The sequence below is a fragment of the Streptopelia decaocto genome (assembly GCF_964273445.1).
Source record: "Streptopelia decaocto genome assembly, chromosome: 2".
Classification (NCBI taxonomy): domain Eukaryota; kingdom Metazoa; phylum Chordata; class Aves; order Columbiformes; family Columbidae; genus Streptopelia; species Streptopelia decaocto.
In genome coordinates this window covers 108,646,638-108,672,112 of record NC_138655.1, presented here as the reverse complement: position 1 = coordinate 108,672,112, position 25,475 = coordinate 108,646,638, and the positions used below count along the sequence as shown (strand labels likewise).

General features: G+C 40.4%; 1 protein-coding gene across 2 annotated transcripts in view; it reads left to right on the top strand.

The window, feature by feature from the left end:
• The window catches only part of ITGA9 (integrin subunit alpha 9), a 226,264-nt gene that overhangs the window by 97,580 nt on the left and 103,209 nt on the right, over positions 1-25,475 (top strand). For both annotated transcript variants that reach the window (XM_082045318.1, XM_082045319.1), the window contains exon 16: positions 19,619-19,774. In XM_082045318.1, coding sequence (XP_081901444.1) covers positions 19,619-19,774 — 156 coding nt within the window. The remainder of the gene's footprint in view (positions 1-19,618; positions 19,775-25,475) is intronic.

Here is a 25,475-nt window from a genome sequence, read left to right as displayed (position 1 = left end):
TGCAAAAATTACAGCCTTGCCTTCATAGCAACTCCTATAATTACAGCAGCAAAAGGATTTCAGTTATAGCACCCTTTTTTTCACGCTATCGTACCTTTTTAGTGGATTGCTTTTTGGGGAACGAAATTTTCCATGTGGCGTGGCTGTGAGAAGTAGAAGAAATGGTACTTTTCTCTACTTGTCCTTGGGTTTGGGCAAGGTTGGAAAAATACACACTTGAGCCATTTTAATTTTTCCTCTTTTTAATGCCTACACAGACAGCTTGCATTCAACATGATGAGTAAATGCAACTGTTGAAGACAAAATAGTCTTCCTCAAGCAGTATATTTTAAAAGTTTGAAAAATAAAAGTGCTTACTAGTAATCTTACAGTAATAAAGGTCTAAAAGGTCTTTGAATGCTTTCAATGAAAGGGCTTTTACAGTCAGAGCCTGAAAAATATCCTTTTTGTTACCAGTTGTAGTTAGGGTGTGACACCACAGAATGAGGATACCCCAGGGACAGCAAGGTAGGAAGAAGTAGCGTGGATCTCCCTCTAGAAGTGGCAAAGAACTGCCATTCTGTCGGGATATGGGGAATATCTGTGAAAGAGATGAAGGTACCCCACAGTGTGGTAAAATCCTTCAGTCTTTGAATAGCAGCTACAATAACCACCCATTCTGTGTCATGCAGGGGAGACAGCGAACCCTATAGTAATAAAATATATATTTTGAAAGGAAAGGTATCTGAGAAGAAAGCAAGAGTTGACATCTTGTTGCTTAATTCCCAGGTAAACTTTCCCTTTGCCCCTGATGGCAGGCTATGCCAAGAGCAGGGATTTACCCGAACACACAGAGCTCTGGTGGGGAAGCCCACTGCCCTGGTGAGGGGTGCATTGCAGCCTTGTATGGCAGCACACCAGGGGGGTCGTACCCTTTGGAAATCTCTCACCAAAGTTGTGTGGAGCTCCAAGGCCAAGCACACCATCCTAACTTGAGATTGGAGTTGAGACTCAAATACCCAGCACTACTTCAGTGGGTCTGACTGGGAAGTAGGGAGAGCATCCAGTGGTATGAGGTTATATAAGTGAGCTTTTATTGCACCTCTAGTACATTTTTTATGGATCAGTTTGATTTTTTTTTTGTGTGTGTGATGACTTTTTTTTGTCTCTTTTTTTTTTTTTTTTTTTTTTTTTAATCCTCCTTGCCCAACTAAGATTGTGAAGTGCCAGTAGTTGTTTCTTGAAGAGACTGAGGTCTTTAAACTGACTCTTAATAAGACTGGGAATTGACTGTGAGCTTAATGAAAAGGAGTACACATCCAGCTTGGACTAAAAGGTGAATCTGGAGATATAAACCTGTTCTCCTTGAGAGTGGCTTTACAGTGTCATGCCTACCAGTGCATGCTATATTCCTCAGAGCACACAGAATGAATGTAAAGATGCTGTTTTCCTACAAGCATTACCTGGTGAATGTAACAAATGTAATGTATCTTTTCAACTGTTTACATCTTGAAAAGCTTACCAGGATGTTAGTCTGAGCTCCTTCTGCTGAATTGGAGTCTTCAATACTACCAGGGAAGAATAGGGGAAGAAATATACTTGATAAGTACAACAAAAGCAGAACAAGACAATTGCACTTAGAAGAAGAATCCTATTTGCTTTTCCCCCCATGCACTTACCCAGGAGGTGGAGATGAGGTGAAAGATTCAGAAAACCTATGGCTAGAAAGGATTTGATTCATTATTCATGCAGCTTGAATTAGTTGGCATAATCTGTGTTAGATTCGCAGACCAGGTACCTGGGCTGTAGCCGTATTTCTGCCCCTGTACCATCACGTGCCATTCCCTCTGTTACGCAGGACTGAAGTAGATTGTCAAAATGAACTGGCTCTGAACAGGCTTTGTAATGAGAAGGCAGCTGAGCCCTCCCTGAAGCCTGGCTGTGCTAAGAGCCACGCTATTGCAGCTGGGAGTGTGGCCCTGTGGATGTGAGAAGTAGCCTGATGTTCCAGCCAGATGTAGCATGGAAATACAGCTGCCGTGATCAGAGGGGCACGATATGTCTGCACAGAGCCCTGTGGTCTGCAGCAGGGCTCCATGTGGGGGTCTCTGCGGCTGCTCTTCACATTTGTTGTGGAAACAGGTTTTGCTTTTCATGCTGAGTTTTTCACACGCGTTGCCTCCACTCATCCTGTCTCCAAAAATGTTTCCTTTCTCCGTTGCACTTCATACTTGTTTGCTACCTGGCTAGCCAGATATTTGTATTGTACTAAGAGAAAGAGGTGGTTTTAGGAAAGCAAGGCTGTACTTTGCACTTCGGTTTAGAGATGAATGGCCTGGTTTAGTTTTCTTTATGTCATCCTGAAAAGAAGAAGGGCTGAAAATAAGGCTGAACATATGAATTTTCCAGCAAGCAGATAGGTAGGAAGAAAGGAGAGTTAAAAAAAACACCAGGAGTTTTTAAGAATAACTTCCAAAGCGAGAATGGATAGCATCTCCCTTTTTTGGTTTAAGAGATATGCAGTGTATGTCTGAGTGCTTCGTATATAAATTACTCCTGACAGCGCTGTTGTAAACGGCTGTGGATGTGTTCCTTAGGCTGACCAAAGACCAAGTGCTTTCACTAAGCAGGAAGTGCCACAGAGGCTTTATAAAGTAAAAATGGCATTTGCCTGCTTTTCCCACAGCTGTCTCCGTGCCTCTTTCCCTTCCATGGCACACCTCATTTCAGCCTCCTGTCACTCACTTCTCTCTGGTGGTGTTTGCAAGATCTGAACTGATGAATTAAGGTTGAGGAACTATATGATGGGATGGGCTAGTCTAGCCCTGGCTCTGCTTTTAAAAGTCTAAATGTATTCTTACCCCAAAAAAGTACACAAGGTTAGGGATATCATTTTGCCTTCTTAAATAATTAGATATTGTGGCTGCGTTTTATTCAGGTGGCAGTAATAGACATAAAGATGAGTCTCTGTTACAGACCTAGGTTATAGACAAACCCGAGCAGTGTAGTCCCAGGGTCCAGTAAGAGTCATTTAAGAATAGGCTGAATGAGCTTGTGGTCAAGCAGTGCTGTGAAGAGAAGCTTGGAAATGGTTTCTTGCTGTATGCTACTTCCATAATGAGAGAAGTGGTGCTTTGTGTATATTCTTCATGTGAAAACAGGAGTTCCTGTCTGCATTTTCAGTTTCAGCTCCCAACAGACCTGGAGTGGATTGTTTTTAGGAGTATTAGTTAGAACTATATTCAGTCTTCACTGTCACTGCCTAAGGTATTATCCATTCCCATCACATCCTTTTCAAATTGTCTGTATTTTTAGGCTGTTGTGCATTTGATAGTCTGTTTATTAATGTACCATTTACTCTCTGTTGGGATTGCCCAAATCAATTCCTAAGTAATATATTACATCCAAACCATATGTTATGTCTGTCTTGACAGAAAGCCAGTTTTAATCGTACATGGGATTTGTGTGTGTGTGTTTAAGTAGCAGTGTAAAGCAAGCCTAATGGGGCTAAGCTTGAAGTTTGAACATGATTGATAATCAAGTAGAGGTCTTCCAGAAACTTTCAGATGTCATGTTTCTGTAATGAATCATTAGTATGTTACAGTATGGTGTAAAACACCATGAAGAGAAGCAGAATATGGTACAGTTCTATGAAATGGAAAGAAAAACAGGGGCCTCTTTTGAACTGTTACACTCTTGTTAGCTCAAGGCTGGGTGGGAGCACATGATACTACCTAGGATTTTTCACTGTGGAGATATGATCAGACCAAGGGCAGATTTTTAAAACTATGGACACAAACTACATCTGTGTTCATGTAAGAACAAAATAATAGCTAAATACGTGGTCAGTTGGAAGTGTAATAATTTGATTCATGTGTCAAGCTGCACATTTAAGTAGCCAGAGATCAGAGAAAATGCGAATGGGCAGATGCCATGGGATTTCCAGAGAAAACTGATTTTGACTAGTGGTTTGGCTAAGTGTTTTGAGTCTGACTGTACTGCTTTGAAGGTTGTAATCTGAGATATCAATAAGAGAACTCTTGGTTGCATGAGTCATTATTTGAGGAGTTTAATAAATTTCTACCTATCAAGTTGGAAAGTAAAAAAAATGTTTTCTTTCACGAAGGGCTTTAATAATGACTATTAAAGGTGAAAGGGATTGAAGGATGTGTAAAATACCACTTTCAAAGTGTGTAAGATTTTGCTTGTGGCATGTTACAAGTGCATTTGAGGACTGTACAATGGCAGTGGGACAGTGATGTTCACCTGCACTTCACCTCTGAGACAATGGTTTCATCAGTTAGGAGCCCAGCTTTTCACTTCTTGCTTTGCTTATTTTTCCAGTAGAAATTATTTCTTGACTTTTTGCATCAAGTAACCTAAATTTAGTTTGAAAAGGACAATTTTCCCCTCTTTGGGTTTCCAGGGAAGGAGATTAACCTTCATAACTGTTATTCTGAATCCTAGGGTAGCTGTGGTCTCTCATGGGTAGCCAATTTTCATTTTAAATTCCATTTACATTAGCCAAGAAAGTAAACTGGCAAACCTTCAGTCTTTACATAATTTCATCTTTTCAAAGCAGATAACATTATTGTGGTTTATGTAGTATACAGAGAACACCACAAATATCTCAGTCATTATTTCCAAAAGCATTAAAGTTCAACAGCGCAATGTGTTTGTAGTTTTAGCAAAATATTTCAACCATCTGCAAGAAGCTGGGAAACTGCTGGCAATGAACACTTGTTACTTTAGGATCCTCAGGAGGATTTGTAATATATTTTTATGTTGTTTTGTGTTTTTTGTTTACTTTTTAAAATGTCCTTTCCAAGGAAAAGAAGTGGTTGTTAATTTGGTCAGCTCTAAAGGTAGACCTTTGAGATTATATGTGCTGTAGACTGGCAGTTAAAGGACTGGAAAAGTCAATTGAGGCTATTCTACGTAACGGAAAGGGTTTTCCTCTCAGGGGCCTTGGAAAAACTTGCTGGAGGTGGATACTTACTACCGTAACATGATCTTTATTTTCCCTTTTTGTTTCCTTTTAAATGTCACATTCTGAGAGAAGCCTCTTCTTTACTGATGAGTAGTGGTAAAAACAGCTTTCTGTGGAAAGAGGATTCCACCCACTTTAAAAAGAAAACCAAAAAATCATTCCATATTTTTAACAAAACAGAGCTAAATAAGCCTTTTCTTTTCATCCTATCACTTGTAATGTCTCATTTTATTCTTCCTTGTCTGAGGTCTTTTAAAAAGGAATCAGATTACCTGTGGGCAGCTGTAAATCATTTCTGCCATACAGGTTTAAATACCTGCTGTGTTGCATGGAGCATTTAAAGGACATTTTTCCATTCTTAGTAAAAACCTTGGTCTCTATTGAGCCGCACTATGCCAGTAAGTCTAGGGTATAAATTCACCTTCATGCTGTTATTTGTGGGTGTTTTCATGATTTCACTTTACAGAGATTTCGAGTTGTCTCACCTGAAATCAGTCTCGATGGTGAAGAACCTGTGAGTACTTTTTTGGTCACATGCATTTCTCTTTACAGAGAAAAGGAAGAGGTGCAGTCTGGTTTTAGAGAGGTTTCTCAACACATGTCAGTTCCTATGTAATTCTCAGAGATAATAAAGCATTTCTGACATGTTGCCTGGCTATTCCATGGCATCCGTAACAGGGGCATCAGTGCTTGTAGTACAGTAGCTGTACTTTTTCCCTCAGAATTTTAGTGGGATTCTTCTCTGTGATTGTAGCCTCCTCAGAATAAAGTTGTGATGAATCAATGAAATAAATCCTAGTGCTAATATGGGCCCATCATTTGATGATGGTAATAAAACTGTTAATACACAAAGGCAAAAATACTTCATTAAATACTTATGCATTTTGAAAGGAGAAGGAGAATGCACACATATTTCATGAAGTTCATGCTGTGCTTTTAATGCATTTGTAAATATGGATGATGTCAAATAACATTTACCAGAAGTAAACACATTAAAATGGTCTGGAGACTTAAAGAGTCCCAAAGACCAGCTGAAGAGCTCTGTGCCTCCGTTATTGTTAACTTTTTCCTGCTTCTTGCAAAGCAAGGGGAATTCCATCAAGCAATAAAGGTTCTGAAGTGTCAATAAACCAAAAAAGGATGAGCTGAAGAGCTGTAGATTGACATCATCATACAAACAATATAATGGAAATGACAATATGTCATGTGATTGCTCAGGATATTAAAGGAACAAATACGGTTTGATTTTGAAAAGCCAGCAACAACAGAAAACAAGCAAAAAGAACCCAAACAAAACAAACAAAAAAAACCCCAAACTTGATTTAAAAAAAAAAAAGGATTGTACAAAATCTGTATGTACAAAAGTTAATACTTGGACAGAAGACTAATATAAAAAGGAGATGTCAGTGTAAGGTTATTAAATGGGGTTACTTCTAGTGACATTCTTAAAAGATCAATAGAAAGCTTAACATCAGTATAGTCATCAAAGATCTACATTTTGCAGATAACACAAAAATACTTGGTTAACAGGGGATGATAGGAAATTTTTTACAAAGTGCTTTGAATCAGCCGCTAAGCTGAGCCACTCAAGCAAAGTTTATTTTAATTCAGCTAAGTGTGAGGTCATACATCCAGGAACGAAGAATGTGGGTCCCACCTACAGAGGGGGAAGGGGCTTGTCTCCTGGAAAGCAGGGACCTTGAGAAGGATTTCAGGGTCATAGCTGACCAACAATTTAACATGACTTCGCAGCATGATGGTTGGCAAAAAGGAATAATGGTTTCTTTGGGTATGCAAACAGAGAGAATGTTACCTTGCAGTGATTTTTCTTCTGTATGGATCTCTGCTTTGGCCAGGGCTAGAGCTGCATGTTCACTGATGAGATACTTTCTGTTTAGATTATGTTGTAAACAACTATAAAACCCGTTCAAGTGTCTAAGGGAAAGCCTTACTTAGAAATCTGAACTAGTCACAGCGTTTATTTTAATGAAGGCAAAGACACACCTAAGAAGGCATTTGTAATCTAGCGAAGAAAGTTATGACAAAAACCTGTAACTGAAAGGTGATGCCACATGCATTTGAAGAAGCCTGACCCAGGACTTTATAAATTCAAGAGGGATTACTGTAGGACCTAACTATATGCATTTCTGGAAAATATGCTGTAAGTAAACGAATGATTTCATATAGTGGAAGGTTAACAAGTGAAATGTAATGACTGGGATATACAAGTAGGCGGACTAAATGATGCAGTTTATTACTGCCTCTTAGGATAATTTATTTTTACAAAAGGAGAATTTCAAGGAGCATCATTAGTATCCCAGTGTTTGTTTATAAGAGTTTCCTGTTGATAAAGTAGAGACAAATTATAACAGAGCAATATCTGTTTCTCTGTACTGGATTTTTGAAGTGGTACCAAAGCAGAGAGATAGGACAAAATCCCACAGCCAGTGGGTTAAAAAAGTACAGGATGTGGTTTGTGTCTGGGACTGGAGATACAATTTCTGAACAAGTAATACAGACATTAAGATAAAGTTTAAAATGTTACAACTTGCCAGTGGATATGTATTTATTATGTTCACAGCATAGTTCTGTGAATATAACACGCTACTGATAAACATCCAAGTCTGGGCAAGGTCATGCAATGTGAGTTGGTGCTTGAGCAGGCTGTGCTGGGAGTCTGATGCTCACTTCTGACCTGTGACTGTTTCGTGAAAGACTCTCTTTGTGTCTTGAACCTGACTGTGGAAGTTTCCTACACAGCTATTTTTTCTCTGTTTTCTTTAGGTTCACTAAGCACTTAGAGATTCCCATTGGTGATTTTCAGGATTTGGTATGTGCTGCTTGTAGGGTCAGAGCTTTGCCATCCTGGCCTGTGGCTTTGGTTTCCTTTTCTTCTCCATCTCCTCTTCACTTTGGCTTTCCCAGGCTCTGAGTGCCACACTTCTTATGCTCTTGTAGCTCTCTCCCTGGCCTCTGCAGTTGCTCCTTGCACAGTCTGATGTTTTTCTTCTGACATGCTTACTGTTGTCTGATCTGCTCTTACTTCAGCGCTGCATCCGAGACAATTTGGAAATGAACAAACCCTGGAAAAATACGTTCCAAAAGTTCATGCAGTAAGAAAATTAAAGAAAGGTTTCACCCCTTAAAATGAAACAACCTCAGCTTTGACCTAGTTTCATAGCGAAGGCGAGCATGTTTCTTGCTGTTGGTGCTGTGTGCTGTAACAAAGCTGCTTCAAAGCCTGGTGCCATCAAGCACCCAGCCTTTGAAAGCTGAGTTACCCAAGGGCAGTGGTGGTGTGCTATGTACTCCCACACTGGAGGAGGGCAGTGAAGAGCTCGAAGCGATACCTCTGTTGGCTGGTGATGTTGAAAGCTGCCTCCTGGCAGGAGTCTGCCGTGGTTGCTGTCAGGGGTGTTGTCAGCCACAGTATCACAGTATCACAGTATGTTTGGGATTGGAAGGGACCTCAAAAGATCATCTAGTCCAATCCCCCTGCTAGAGCGGGAACGCCTAGGTGAGGTCGCACAGGAACATGTCCAGGCGGGTTTTGAATGTCTCCAGAGAAGGAGACTCCACAACCCCCCTGCTATGCAACAGGTTAGCTTATGCCCAAGACCTGGAAAGATGCCTTTCTCCGTGGCGTTGGCTCTTGTTTTTTTAATGAGTTGCTGTTTGCAGAGGACATCATTTTGTATCACAACCCATTACAAAAAGTGTACCGTGTGTGCTTGGTATACCATGTAAAGGATGTACAAAGGAAAGCAGTAGTTATTTCTGGGACATCTAAGGAGAGCAGCTGGGTCAGAAGAGAAACTACAGAAAAGATGAGTTTCCTGGTAATGTTACATAGTGCTCAGTGTGCTGTCATCTCATTGAGATTAATGTCAAGTTACTTTCTACAGCGAAAAAGCAGAATCAGCAGGTGAAACCACCAAGCCTCCGAATGTTGCTGAAATACAGCACAAGTTATTTCTGCTCTTTGGGTGCTGGTGGCTATACCTGCCCATGCTTTCAGGTATACTGTGAGCTGTTCACAAATGAAGTGGTTGGGAAGTCACACTAAGTTGCTGTCTTTGGAATTGAAACTGGTTTTCATTGCCCGATAAAGGCAACATTTCAGCCTCTCTCCATTCTGGCATTTTTGTAGTTTTGTATCTCAGTCTGATGCATGGAACACAAAAAAAGAATCAGCTCTTGGGGTGAGTCTGGTTGTCTTTGCCTCCACTAGGTAAGAGAAAGATGCTTCTGTTCAAAATAAGGATCTGGACAGATCAAGATTATTTTACAGCTTTATAGTACAAGATAATATCTAGTACAGATAAACTTGTCTTTTTATGAGTTTCTGTTATGTCTTCCTCAAAACAGAATTTAGAAAAAAGCCAGTCCCCAACCCCTAGCACCCTGCTGCTTGTGATACTTTATCCATTATAACTCCCACTGGTTATAATCTCTTTCAGACCTCTACTCAAGGATTTATATGTATTTAGCTGGCAGGGGCTGCAGTTGGGTAGGGGCTAACTCTGCCCTTTCCCAGATTTGCTGCCATCTCTTCCCTTGCCCCAAACCATGGCATATTCCAGTTATCTGTTTACAGTTGCTGCATATCATCTAGAGTAGTCCTCTGCATAGGACATTAATTTCTGTTGCCACTGAAGTGTTACATGTTGTGGGAGACAGGGCTTTGAGGAAGTGCCGCTGTTGGGATGAGCACTCTTGTCCCAGTCAATAATGTATTAAATAATCAAAAGTAATCCAACGCAGGCTGCAGACATGTAAAGTGGCAATACCTACACTTAATCATATTTGGTTAAAACCTTATTCCAGTAAATGCAGTATTGCTGTTGTAAAGGGCCATTTTTTCCATTCCCCATGCATGCACCTCCAGCTTCAGAGCAGAGCTCTCGGCTTTGATCTGGGGAACTGCATGGTTTTCACTTATTTGTGGAAACATTTGCCTTGTTTGTTTTTAAAGCCAGCGGAACTCAAAGGGAAAATTTTATTTTTCCTTGGTTCCCCTGAGAAACACTCATTCATCCTGCTCCCATCACAGGTTTAAACAATCACCCTTTGTCGTCGTGCAATATTCTCTAGCCTAGGCATCTCTGAGAGCTGGACAAGCCGTATCCGCTGATGTGGGTGCTGGGCAGGAGGCCCTGCCTCTTCTTGAATGATCAGTGAAAGAAGGGGAAAAGCCTTCTTGCTGAAGTGAATGGCGAGCTTTGCATTCAGTCATGATTTCAGATGTAAATGGACTAAAATGACTGTGAGGTTCCTGAAATATGTCCTGATTCCTTCATCTTCTTCCTTTTGGTTTTGTGTTAGTTGTGAAGAGAGGCTGGGAGCCTGAAGACAGCGGAGGGTTGTTAGTGAGGTGGTGTCTGGATGATCAGAGGAGAGTGGGAAATGAAGAGGAAAGTGGTGAGGAGGGAGATGGCACAGAGGCAGGGTGTTACTGAGGTGGTCCTCAGTGTGCTGATATGTAGGTATGTGCAGGATGGGAGGCAGGGAGGCTAATGAAATATCCTTGGAGTTGTCCATAATGCTTGTGCTATGTAATGGATAAGTTTCCTTGAACTCCTCTCCTCAACTTTACTTGGTTAACAATATTAATTCTTATTAATTAATAATTTGATGAATTACGCTGTTACAGAATAGTGATTGGGAATTTGTCATCCATAGAGATTTCATTGTTTCTAGAACAATAGGGTTCCCTTACCCTCTTCAGATACCACAGCTCATGTGTGTACAGATTCCATAGCACAGAGGAGTAAAGAGCTCAAACTGCGGTCCCTGGTTTCAGAAGGTTTCTAGCAGGTGCCTAGCATGTGAAATTTGAATTGATATTAAACGTACAAGGAGAAGTCACAGAGGAGCTTTGTTCACATTTTTAAATGCATGTGGCAAAGTAGACAATCATGATGCTTTTACACATATTGATTTTAAGTCCTGCTCTGAAGAGGATTAAACTAATAAATTCTACCTCTTCCATTTAATAGTGGAAGAATAGACTTGGGTCACATTATTGCAACACTCCCAGGGCACACTGTTGAGCTATCCATTCTCATGTCACTGAAAGAAGGATTTATGGTTTTGTGTGTAAAAACCTGCAGATTTCTTAAGTAAACTGTTCTCACCTCAATAATATGTCAATGAAAGTATATGAACACCATTCTTCTCATGCACTCAGATCTATGCATGCAGGCAGGTGTTGCTCTCTTTGGAAGATTTTCAAGGACCATTTACATCAGCTCTACTCAAAAATACTGTCAGTAAAAATGTCAATGATAACCTTATTTCTATCTCTATCTATCGTCTTCTACTAAGAATGATTCTGCTTACTATCAGTCCTGACACAATTTACTTTTTTTTTTTAACCTTTTTTTTGTAGGATACTGGGCTTAAGTTGAACATTTATTTGTTCCATACACATGTTTCTTATAAAGCTGTATTGATCAAATGCTTTTAGTCACAACAGTGTTGAAAGGATCAGAACAACTTACTGTCAGGCCTCCAATTCTAGTCACCTTAAAATGAAGTGCCCATCAAAATTTTTTTCCCACTGCTATTGTCATCTTTCATAGCCATCCAGGCTTTCTGTCTTCTGCCCTGACTCTTCGAGCAGATATTCAGCCACCTTGACCATCTGATATACTAGCGTTAGAACTGACAGGACATATGGACATCTCCCAGGTGGTACAGACCAATGCTTTTCTCAAATCTACTGCAAATCTAGGGAATGCAGCAGGATCATCTCATTCAGCCCGTGGATGTTTGACCTATTGATAATAAGGTGACCTGCTAGATAGACATACTTTATGACAGTATGAGATAAAAATGTGCCTTAGGACCTGGATCCAAGAAGGGGTGTGGATCCTGCCTCCATTCACATAGACCCATGTTAGATGCTTACTCCCCTTGAGAAGTGAGAGACACTTTCAAATGGGAGCAGGCATCTAAAGTCAGCCACTTTATGGGATAAACAGTGGGAAATTCTGAGGAGAGGAGTGTGTCATACATCCTAGCCCTCCCTGTGGCTCCCATGCCCTCTACAGAGCTTTTGGGATGAACCTTTTGATTACTCAGCCATTGCCTCTTGGGATGCTCTTGGAAAGGAGCTTCTGCCCGTTTTGTCAAAAATAGATGGAGAAAATCCATCTGGAGAGCAAGGGAATGGGGGAAATGGCTGCTCTCTCCCACAGAGCAGCTCAGGGGTTTGCCTGCAGCTGCAGAGAAGCAGGTTGAACTCAGGCAAAGACCGAGGGGTACAGAGCCTTGGAGCATCCACTGACCAGCAGCTGTCAGCTATGGGGCTATGCTGTTCCTCCAGTCTGAGCTGCCAGACACAGAAAAAGGTGTATTGACCCAGAAAGAAGGGCTCTTGACCACCCTTATGGGCTGTGGTTTTGGGAGGGGGCTAGGAAGGTCAGTCCTTGACCCCAGTCAGCTCTGAAGACAGCTTATGTGTGAGATTTTTGCATGGACATGTTCAACTTTTAGCAGACGTGTTGTCATATATAATGAACCAGGAGCCAAGAGCCTTAAACTGCTCCTCCTCCTCTAACAGCTTCATACATGGAGACCCCTGTGTTTGTTTTATGCATCAGGGTTGGAGGGAAATGCTGCATAAAGGGAAACAGGTAGTTGAATTAGCTCATATTCTGGACTCAGTGCTTTTTAAGACACTATGAAAGGAAATATCTTTGAAGCTTGGTTTTGATAAAATCTTGTATCAGAGGAATATGAAATGTGTTAACTTCAGTGGAAGACGCAGGTATATGATAAGGTTATGCACAAAGAGTCTGGATTTAATTATTGTCTTAATTCTGCATATAATTCTCTGCTGGAATACATAAATTTTCAGAAAGTAAAATAAATACATGTTTTAATTGTTACCCCTGTTCTTCCTTCTTGGGTTCTCTTTGCCCACCTAAATTCAGGTCATCATTTCACAAATACCCATCAGCTCCCAGACTTCTAATTATTTGTGTTTTCATACTGTCAGTATTACAGGTAGCCAGTCACAGGTTATAGAGATTCGTCCAACTGATGCCAGGAGAATGCTGGACATCTGAGTGGTGTTTACTTCAGAGTAGAATAATGTGATTTTTATATAGTTGGGGAATTTTATTTATTTTTCATCTAAAATACCCAAAGAAAGGCTGAAAGTGAACTGTAAAAGAGAGAAAGGGAATAGGTGGTAAAAATAAAACTCAAAACATTAGGTCCAATAAAAGGCCCATCATTCAAATGTATGAATAGGATGTGAAACTATATTGTCATAATGCATTTTAGTACTCAGCTTGAAAATCAAGGTCTGAGCTCAAGAGTACCTAATATCTTATTTGGGGGCATGGAGTGACTTTTCTTACTGATTACCATGAAAGGATTATCAGCAATACATTACTGCTAAGCCTTTGTAACCTTTGACATGGAACATTTAGGTTATTGATCACAATCTCTCCCATGCCGGCATCAGTAATGCATTTAGCACTACCCAGCTGATAGCAGGAAGCCAGATGTGCAGGGATGGTGAAGGCTTATTTAAACTCAGAGTGCAACTTGTACCCAGCTGCCGTTTGGACTTGCAGCTCCCCCCTCACTGTCTCAGGGTGTCACCTCAGTTCATTTCTCCAGGATTTGCTTTTTTTTTTTCCCCCCCACATCTTTCCTGTTATCAGTACTTGTAAAGAGGGCTTGCTGACCTGATGGAAACAGTTGTGTGCTGGAGTAATGTTTTTTGGAAGAGGACAAAAGAAGCACTCCCATACTTTCAAATGCTAACCCTAAATAACACTCGAGGGTGTCACACCCTGCAAGTCCTTTGCTCTTCCCCCACCCCGCTCAAAACTTTGGGATTATTCAGAGGCCTTGTAATGTTTGAAGTTTAGCAACAAAGACTGTTTGCCTACTTGTTGAATTGTAGCTCCCACAAGATCTTAAAAGAAAACAGAAGCATGTATTATTGAAACATCAGGCCTCTGATCGCCTTCATCTGCTATTAATTTGACAAAAAAATCACCAATAATGTTGTAAATGAGCTTTTACCAACCAAGTAAACTTATACTTCAGCCTCTTCTCCAGAAAAGTTTGCAGTTAAGTTTTGACTACAGTAACATCTGGAAAAAACAGCTTGTGTGCAGAATGGAAACTAGATATTTTGTAGACAATTTTGGCATCACTGTGTTTTGTCTGCCTTTGCAGTGGGGAGATACCAATGCTAAAATTGTGCCAAACTGAAATAAATTATTACAAGTCCTAGAACATCTTTATCAAAGTAAACGCAGGACAGAGGAAGGCTCTTGTGAGGACTGAGGTGGTTATTCTTTTGCACAGTATTGGTAGAAGGCTGAAAGTATTAACTTGCACTGGGAACTGCCATCAAGGGATCTAAACTTGGACTCAAAAAGCGTTGCAAGGAACAGGACAAGGAAGTTGCTCCTTACTAATTTTCAGGTACAAGAATGAGATGTACACATTCATTCATTAGAAATGAATAGAAATCTGTCTTCCAGTTTAAAGCCAATTTGTCTAATTGATAGTTTCATTGAATTGCGTGGCACTTCAGCCTTGCATCCTGAATGACTGAGTTTAGAGAGGAAGAGTGAGATGATAGGAAAAGGTAATTAATTTTAAAGTCAAGCACTGTCATCGTATTGATTCATAAGCCATAGTGTATGTTTATTAAGACCTAGAGCTGATATTTGATAAGTTGTGGAAGTAGTGGCCTTTCGCTCTGAAGGCTGGTGGATATTTGAGTCATTTTTTTATGTCACTGAATAGGGATCTATTTATCTCTTGGCATTGAGTTGAGGACTTGTGGTAGTGACTTGTGAGCTGATTAAAGTGTTTTGCTGGATTAGCATTAGTGTGATGGCTATGTAAATTTTGCACCATTAATATGTTATCTATTAAATTGGGATTGTCCCATTTATTTTGTGTGTTTTAAGGCTGTAAAAATTCCTATAGTCTATTATTGGTGCTTGTTTAAAACTTGAAATAAATACATTTAGACTAAAAGTTTCATGTTGAGTGTTTTAAAAGCCAGGTTCTTGAATTCACTGTTAGTCATCAAGCTAAACAGAGCTTGATTGTCAGAAGTACTGAAAAGCTGTACTGAATTCAGTAAAAGCTCTGGAATCTGTGCATGGGTTGATGTCCTCAGGATCAAGGTGAAGTGAGTAGAAAAAAGGCCTGACAGATCAGAGAACTTTTCCACAGAGAAAGAGGAAACTCCAGAAGGATCTGAACAAGGATGAAAGCAAGGAGCAACCATAGAAGTCACCCTGATGGTTACATGTATCTCTTAAATTGATTCTGTTGAAAATTACTTCATATTCATTGCTTTGAAGGACCATGTTTCATCCTTTATTTCTGCAGGACTCTTGCTGTAGATTGTGGGGATTATTTACATCTCAATTTATTTCTCAGCCCATTGGCCATGATTAAAAATGGAATTCATCAATCTCCAGAGCCCCTGCTAGAGACTTTCACCTTGTAGAAGAAAGGGATTAGATGCGATGATTTATTGGTCTCATGTACAGTCCCTTGACTGTTCTGTGGCACTGAGCCGAAGGAAAGCTGAAATGATATCCAGTCTTCTCTGGCAACCACTCACACCATGAGCAGAGTAAATCCTGTCCCTTGACTAAAACCCTGTCTTGTTCCATCCAAATTTGCCTGAGTTCCTGATGTGTGTGGGCTCTTGGTAGCACAAAGTTAAGGTTGGAGAAGGCAGTGGCAGCCGGCCAAGGGAGCGTGCCTTTAGGATGTTGGAATCTGTGCCTGTGTTGTCATGATGTCCCTTAGACTGTGACTATGAAAAGCACAGAAAATGATTTGTTACGGTCATCACACTCTATCTTTGAGAAGTAATTGGAAATGATGTTCAGAATCACAGCTTTAACATTTGATCATTGTTCTGTGATTACTTTTCAGATTTTTAGGACTTTTTGGTACTAAAGCTAAACAGAAATGCAGTCTTGAATCTGGCAGAGGCTTTGCTTGCTTGCTTTCCTCTCCCCTGCTAGGCTGGAAAACAAAAAGGAAGAAATATGTGGCCATGCCCAGCTTCTACCACAGCATTTAAAAAATGTGTGTTTCTTTGAGGTGATTGTTCTGGGAGAGGAGATGGCAAGCCTGCTCTTTGTTAGGGTGAGCTTGCAAGACCATGGTATCTTTTGAAACATCTCAAAATGTCTTACTGCTTTCTTAGATGCTCTTAAAAGTGTGCTCTTTTTGGACTCTGAGTTCTTTCTCTTTGCTAGATACTAGTGAGGCATAATCCTGTAATACCCTTGATGAAAACCCAGCTTACTCCTGCCAAAACACCTTGGTTTTTTTTTCAACTCAAAGTGGTGTCGTGCAACGTGCCTCACAGGAAAAGATGAAAGATTCTGACGAAGGGATTCAGCTAGCTAGGGCTGTTTCAATTGCAGGAAGAGATACTGGTAGAAGGGTGGTTTACTGGGACTGAACTGTATGTATTTCTGCAGAAGCCTTATTGCAAAAGTTTCTTATCTCCAGAATGAAAACTGATCTGAAAGAGAGAGGGGGGGAAAAAACCCACAACCCTGCAGAAACTGCCAGTGAGAACAAGAAAACTACATAGGATAGCTGATGGTTTGTGGGAAATCAAGTCCCCAGTCTAATTCAGGCACAGTGAAAACTGCCAGCAGTTTAGTGACATCCAGTCAGTACAGACGGATATGTATTGCTGTTACTCACTGAGGCGTTATTACACGGTTGTTTCTGTTGATAATGTGAACTCCTTGAATATTACACTTATTTTGATGTCCTCCAGACATTTTTTCCATTAATGAAGCTGTGCTCTCTGTATGCTGAGATTTGCATGGATGCTTTTTCTTGATGAAGAAGTGTCTTTAACCTTTGACACTTACTCAGCATAGCAGTGTCATAGTGAAAAACAGTGAATACATGTAAAAGCCACTTGTGGAAATTATTTCCCTTGGCAAATCCACTTCATTAGGGCCATGTGACTGATATTAAAATCAACACAGTTTCCTTGACTTGAAGGATTTTTCAGTCTGTCTCGAACCCAGTTGTCATTGCATCTTTTGACTTCCTTTTAGAAATCAGGAATACTTAAAAGCAATCTATGGGCTGTGTCGTCAGTATATGATTCAACCACTGGAAGCGGTATGTTTGGGTAGACTGAAAGGGAAAGAAACTGGGTGTATTTCTAACCTAAAATAGTACTTCTCCAGGTTGCACTTTGGCAAATATTCATTATTCTCTTTATGTGCTTGCATCCCAGACTGTCTGTGGTGTACCTGCAAGGCAGGACTGTCTTGTCTCTTTCTTACTGAGGACAAATCCCACAGACTGTCTCCTTCATGTTGGTAGGATTGTGAACAGAAGGGACTGAACATGTGGCAAAATTAATAACTGGGTAGCATTCATACTTTCATCCTTAATTAAAGACAAGTGGGTATGTGAAACATATTTCCCCAGGGCTGTGGTGAGGCAATATCCACACATGTAATTAATCTAGCTGCTGGAAGTCACAGTTTCACCACTAAAATGAAGCAGAAAGAGACACCAGCAAATAATATGAGCACGCTCCAACATTCATTGAAGTCAATGGGAAACTTGTCTTTGGACTTCAAAGGGCATTGGACTGAACCGTGCAAGATCATATTAAAACACTTAAAAGTCATTAAGCACTTATTCTTGCTACACTGAAGTAATAGAGCTGAAAAAACTATAGGTGGATTTTAATTTAATCCACTGCCTACACTTTTAATTGTTCCATGTTTACACAGTTGGTTGCATACAGTTGGATTAGGTGGCAATTTGCCCGATGATTTATTGTGTTTCGCTGTTGCTGCATGGTATGCTTTTTATAGTCTTGTTTCTGTGTATACATAGTTGTCTTGTATGCTGATACAATCCTCACTTAAGTTACTGCACATGATTTTCTGTGAGAGAAAAGCTAGCGGCCGCTGTGAGTTGTAGTTTTGTTATTTAGTAATTTCAGTATGGTACAACTTCTGCCCTGAGGGTGGGACTGTAGAAGGGGCTGAAGATGTCAGCATCTCTTCCCCTAAGGGTATTAGCAGCACCCTAGAGGGTACATAATCCTTTTTATGGGATGGGGAAGGGGTTACAGAGCTGCTCTGCCATCACCAGTGCCATGGTGTCTGGCCTTGATCTCTGTCCATGACTGAGAAAGCATAAACTGCTCCAGGCAATGCACGGTCGAAACTTTGGGTGCTCTGGGCCACTGCTGGGCACTGGTAGACTTCCGTAACAAGGGAGGAATTCAGGGGCTAGCTGGAGGCATCAGAGTGCAAGAGGGTAAATGTCATCAAACCAGGTCTCTGCTGTTCTTCACCTGGCTGATGATTTGGAAATTTGGTTAGCCACTAATTTTTGTTTGGTTACAGAAATCTATGGCTTATCAACATATTAGAGAGAACAAATGGTTGTCTTGGAACAGATTAAACAGGGTGCTTGGAAAGCCAGTTCGTGCCCAAGTTTCCCACATTTAAATGGCATTGCATCTCAATTGCTTGGTGTGCTTCGTGTGGTTGGCAGGCCGTGTTCAGAGAAGCCCACCAACTGATGCAAGGTGAAGTTGAGAGTTGGGCATTTGAAGATTTATTGTGCTTACTTATGGTATTTATTTATTGCCTCAGTTTCATCTGTGCTGAATTCATGCTAAGTTTTCAAGTAGCTAAAATTTAAGAGGAATGTTTACTTATGAAAAGGTAGAGCATTTGCCACTTCTCTTTTGTGGTAAATTGGATTTTGGAAGACAGGACTAAGCAGAGCACAATGAGCATTTTGTCCTCACAGAGCAAACTGGCTTTAGGCATCACATATTGTGACAAACAGTGTGAGTTTTGTGGCTCGGGCTCCAACAACAAGAAAAGACAATCAATAATAAGGATTAATCCCATCAGACAAATAATGTGTCACCATTGAGTACATCTGGTATGAATCCTAGATTATAGCTAATAAAGACACTGAAAAACTTCCTTCCTTTACCTAGTGAAAGTGTTACTGTGCTGGGGGGGGTCGAGCTGTGAGTTTTCATTTCAGAACCATGCTGGAAGATTGCATTTCTTGCCCCTGCATGTCAGTAACCTTGTTTTATAGCAACATTGGTGTCTTTATGCTTTCATTTATTTAACTGATACTGCAAAACAACAGGGCAAGATGGAGTTTTCTTTTCAGGAGTGGAGCACACTAGTCGTAACCTCAGTTGAAGTCTAAGGTTAGAAACTCCTGAGATGGTGATTTGCTCTTTGCTTCCACACTGTGAAAGACTAATGAAAACACAACCTAACTTCTTTTATTTTTTTAAGAAAATGTCTTGGTTTTATTGAAAAACACTCGATCTATAGGTTTACCAGATACACCACTGCTTCTGTGGAACCAAGAGCAGGTCACAAAATAATTATAATTTTCGGGGGTTTTTTTGTTTGTTTTAAATCTTCTGACTTGTCTTGGTATAATGTGCTTAATCCTGTTTGGCACAGAAGCAAAATAAAGGAACTAGAGGAGCCTGCTTCCTGTCTGCGGTGTTGAATATAAAAATCTGCTTTAATTGGATGTATAATCATTGTATATAAAAATCTTCTTGCCTGCATGCATAGGTAAAATATCTGTTTCTTTTCACAGAAAAGGGTCAAAGATGTCATATCTCCTATTGTATTTGAAGCTGCTTACAGCCTTGGGGAACATGTGATAGAAAGAGGAAAAGAAGACAAGGAACTACCTGCTCTCAAGCCCATTCTCCGCTGGAAGAAAGGACAAAAGATTGCGCAAAGGAATCAGGTCAGATTTGGAGTATGTTATTTCCCTAGAAGTCCTGTGACTGACAGCAGAACTGGACATAAAAGGGGATTGCCAAGCTCTGGGTCATTTGCACACAGTAGCCCTTTCGTACAGTCCTTGCTGTTGCTGACATCAGTGCTTCTCCATCACGTAGTATATACTTGTGCTGACAAGGTTGGGCAGTGCAAGGTTAGGTCACTTTTTTGTTTCAGGGTGTTTGTGCTGGGAAGAAGGAGACTGAATAAGGGAAAGGACGAGAAACGTCCTGCTCCTTCTGGTTCTTCCGTTTCTGTAGAGGCTTCTTGTGAAAGGCTTGGCCCTGATCTTCTTTCCAGGTTGAGCCTTTGATAGTACCAGAGGGACAGGGCCGGTTCCAGGAGGGGACACAGGAACATGACCCTCTCTGTGAGGGGGACAGAATAAAGAAAAATTTGCCTGGCCCAACTGCCCTCTTTTTTGGGGGACTCACCATGTCCAGTCATTCAGCAAGGGAAACCCACTCCTGCTGTTATTGTAGGACATGCCATACTAAAATAGGATGGTTTTGTTTCAGAGAAATTAAAGCATAGGTACAGCTCCATTGTAATGCAGAAAACCCTTTTGTCTTTAATTCTGGTGAGAACACGAGAATTCCCTTAATTTTGAAACACTCCTGAATTGTTCCCTAAGGAACTAAAGTGTATGTGATTATCCTGCTGCTCTTGTCTGTCTTGACCTCACTGGTATCTTTGGCAAATGTTGGCCAATTTTGTCAGGATTTGATAGGAGTGATCAAGACAGTGCTTATGAAGGTATTAAACACCTTCAGGGTTCGTGCAGCAGGCAGTCATGTTGAGGAGAGAGACCCTGTTAGTGACCTTTGGAAAGACTCCAGTATGAGTGCGATCCTTGTAGGTACAGGACAGTCTGCCAAAGAAGGAGCTTGCAGAACAATTCAGCCTCCCACTGTGCCAGCACCAGAGCATCCGACTGTGAAGCTTGAGGCTCCACAGGGAAATCAGACTACTTATGTGGCTTGAAAAACTTCTTCTGTGTCAGAATTGCAGGATAATTTAGGCTGGAATGGACCTCTGTAGATCAAGTTCCTTGCTCAAAGCAGAGCCAACTTGAAAGTTAGATCGAGTTGCTCAGGGTTGCATCCAGTCAAGTTTATTTTCCAAAGTATGCTTACAGAGTTACGGGCTGGCACTGCTTGTGAAAAGGAAACTTTCTTTTTAATTTAAAGAAAAAAAAAAAAAAGCTGTAAAAAGTCTGTCTGGAGCCTGAGGCTTTTAGCAATGAATTGTTAGATCTGGTTTTTAACCCTAGGAAGGTCATGTCTATTAAGTGATGCTTGCATCATCGTCATCTATAACATTACTTTCTGATGCTGCTCGTGAGGATATGTTGTAATGCTGAAATTGCAGGTCCTTGAATACTGCTAAAAACCCCCCCAAAAAACAACCAAACAAAAACCAACAAACAAACAAAACCACAAAAACCCCCACACCAAAAAACAAACAACAACCAACCAAACAAAACTAAAATGCTTAAAGAGATTTGCTTCGTTATATACTTAAGTGTTTTGAACTGTTTTGGGCTATAATATTTGTACTTAGACACATGAGTATTTACTCAATTATGCTTTATTTTTATAAATGTATGAATGAAAGATGCATCTAAGAATTACTTATTTTCATGAAGAAGGATTATATGCCCGTTATGTATCTGAATGTTGTATTGTTGCAACGATGTGATGCGAATTTGTGGAGAGCTTTTGAAGTTGAGCACTATGCTGAAAACCTAAGTGTTACATGAACGAAACTGCTTGGTTGCTTTACCACTATGTTTAAACTCAAAGGTCACATGTTGCTCTGCAGGCATAGTTTTGATATTTTAATGTACCTAAATGCTGAGGTTATAGAGCAGAAATACAAATATGTTGGGGTTTTCCCTGAGTTGTTTTCTTGCATAATTTGGATGAAAGAGAGTCGGTTTAACAATGCCTTTCCATTTGCTTTCCAGATGTTGTTCACTTAGCTTAGTAAGAAAAAGATTTTGACATGGGGTGTGCCTGCAAGTGTGCTTTCAGCTAAGGAAGTGGGAAGAGCTTCGGAGTCAGTGTGACAGTTGCGGTGACAAAGCCCTGACGGAGTAGCCTTGAGGCATGGTGGTGGGGTACTCAAAGACTGATTTTTTTTTTTTTTTTTTTTAATTCCATGGGAAAATCAGGGCATAGTGTTCTCTTTCAGGATTCTTATCTTGCAAGTAGAAATTATTCTAAATGACCAAAAGGAATAGTAGGAAGCAAAGTTAATATAATGAAATATTTACATTCTCAAAGAATCTAAGGATTAGGGAGGGACCTGACATTTTGGAAGTCCAATTCAAGACAGATTTAGTGGGATTTGTTTTCAGAAGATAGGGCACGGGTGAGGGCAAGTGGACAAGCTTAGCGTTAGTGGCAGTACTGGAGTCTTTAAATATAGCTAGTTGTGTGTGGTTTCTCCTATTGGTCCAGTGAGAAATGTTGCATCTGTTGCTTTGAGGCACCATTACAATACTGTTAAGAGGCTGACACTTTTCTGAAAAGCCCAGGTGGCTCATTTTTGTGAATTAATGTGGGAGATGAAGCTGTAAGTAGTTGAATAGCTGAAGAAAGGGGAGGGAGTCTTCTGTCTTTCAAGATCCTACTGGAGGACTTCTAGGCCTACTTGGAAAGTCCATCATCTTGCAAATATGTGGGCTTTATAGTCACCTAGATAGGATCTTATTTAAACTTAAGTGATGTTAAAGCTGAAGTGATCACTTTCACTGGGATTTCAGTTTGTTTCCCATGAACCTGATGTTTCCTGCATGCTTGTATGACTTCCCAAGAAGAGGGTACAGCCCTATGGCTCACAAACAAGGAGGCAGGAAAGACATCAAGAGTCTACTTGACTTGAGAATTGAAGATTATATTGACCAGATGAAGTTCTTCATGGTGCTTTGCTCTAGTCCGTTAAGGAGTCAGCCTGGAAATGCTGTTCATGGACACCCACCACCAGAAGTGACATCCCTCTAATGTCATAATTAGAGAAAAGGATCTTGTTGGATATTCGTCCTTTAAATCATTATTACATTGTAAGTAAGAGAACAGTCCGGTCTTCTACTACTCACTTAGACCAAAGTAGAGCTATAGTATTAAAGGAGTACATGGATGTGGGATATCATGTTAGTTTGATGGTTGGACTTGATCTTAAAGGTCTTTTCCAACCTAAACAATTCTATGATTCTGTGCTTTTATTTATTGGTCATCTTTATTTTAAAATAATGCAGTCTTTACTGTAAGGCAGTGCAAAATGCTGATATTTAAAACTAAAACAAAACCAAACCTTGATTGTTCAGTGAAGAAGCCTGTTTCTATTCTGAAGTGAACTGTGCTTGAAACAATCAAAATTTGAACGTCTGAGTGATTTGAAGAAAAGGATCTTAATTGAAATTTCCTGATGAAAAACTACACAATTTTGAGACTTTATTTTTCTTAAGCAAAGAGGCTCTGATACTTCAAAATGAAGTACTAATGTAATTAAACTGGCCTGAGGGACTATTTGGCCCAGGATACAGAAACAGCTGATTTCTCATGGACTTAACTATTTTATTGGTTCTTGTATATGCTTAACAGAAATAACAGTTGCTATAGTTTGGCGTAATTTTTTGTGGTAGCAAAAGCAAATACTTAATGAGTATGTGTCTATTGATAGATGCCTTGGCAGCTTGTAAAATTGTTGGGGGGAAAATGGTTGTGTGGAGGAGATTACAGCTTTCCAAGTTATAAGTGGCTAGTCAGCTCGATTTTGCTCAAACAGAAGATCTCTGGGTCAAGATTGGGTGGGGGAAAAAAAGATTCTACTTTGAGTGCGTATTACAAACTTTAAAGCTTCCCACCCTAAGGATGACTTTCCATTAGCTTCTTTTTTGCTTCTCAAATACAGTTGCTACCTCCATCCTCTGGAAAAAACTAATAAGTCTTCTTACTTCAGGGAAATTAATGAGTATTTAGAACTTGGTTTGGCTTAGTTCGTTGTAAGTGGTTTGTACTATAACATTTATTTTTGTATACCCACTGTATAAATACATGTCAACCAAGGAGGAGAAAGATCTCCTGCCAAATACAGCCCGGATTTGTTCCTAGTAGTATCCAGTAATGTATCTTAGAGTTCAAAATGTGGTATGCTAGAATTCTGCCTGTTCTAAATACTGTAATAAAATCACCTGCTGTTATGTGGATGGAGACACCATTTTGTTATAGGAAAATATTCTCAGGAGATTTTATTGCGTCAGTGTTTTCAGGACTTCGTGAATGGTCTGCTGTAAAACTACTTGCAAGTTATAAGAAGAGACAGAAAATGTTTAGAACGTTCTGTTCCCAGCTGTGCTACTGACTTGCAGTGAGAATTTGGGTACAGTGCCGTACCTCTGGGTGCCTGAGTCTGCACGTCTCTGGGATAAACTTCATGTTTTTAAAGCAGAGAACTACTTTTAAAAATACTTGTGTTTGAAAAGCTAGTGAAGTATTTGCACATAAATTTGCTTAGTTGGCAGGTATGAGAGAGTATGGGGGATTTTTATGGAACTGAATTATGAACAACCTTTAGTGATTTTTGGCTTTCTGCATGAATAATGCCATTATTTCTTTTAAAGCATGCACACACCCCACCAGAGTCATACTGAGGACAAAGCAACGACAGATCTGGACAGGCTGAAATATGGTTGTCCACACACACAGCATGGTCCAGGTTTGTCAGTGGTGCGTTCTCTGGAGCAGAGATCCCTGTGTGCCTGCTTGAGTCAGGTCATGTCTCTGTCAGCAAACTGAGCTATGCTCACCATATTTTTAGGCATTGGAGTGACATCTTAATCCTGTTAAGCTGCTGGAATGGCTCTTGGCATGGTTTTAACCTGTGCCAGCTACTGTAAACCATTCCCAGGCATGGGTCAGGAGTTAGGATGCTCGTGTCTTGGAAGCCAGGGCAGTTTAATTTACTGGCACAGCTGAAGCCTCACTACCTTTGTATACCTGTCAGTAGCTGGGTAGGTGGAAAGTTCGAAGGTTAATTGACTTATACCCAGTTACATAGGAAGTCTTTGGGAGATTGCAGGAGTCAGCCTAATTGCCGTGTTCCAGCTGAAATGTGTTGCTACTGAAGTCTTTCTTCCTTGGGCAGGGCAAGCTCCCAAATGATCTTCTGCATTTACTCTTGCAGAGATCCACCATGTGCCACTTTTCCTGCTTAATTGCCAATGTTTTCCCTTCAGTTGGAGTGGGATTGCTGAAAGTGATGATTTCCACTCCTCCCTCTGCCATCCCTTTGGTGGTGTCTGTCTTCTGCTTTAGACAGGTTTGGTCAGAGTCAGTGCTGAACTGGCAGGGACTGGGTGCTGTTCGTGCCAGGGAATTTGGAAAGGACCCACCCTGAGCATGTACTGGATTAGGCTGAGTTACATTTGCCTGCTTTTTTTTTTTTTTGCTTTGTTTTGTTGAATGGCAATAAAGAGGAAAGATTTACAACTCTGGAAGAAATTCAGAATTGAAAAAGAACAGCAGGTGCCCAGATGTACTGTACCTCTGAAATGTTTATAATTAGCAAACTTGCTGAGGTAAGAATGAGTGGAAATCAATGCCTCTGATGGTATGCATGTTTCTATATGCTTGTTCTTAAGCAATGACAGGCTAGGCCAG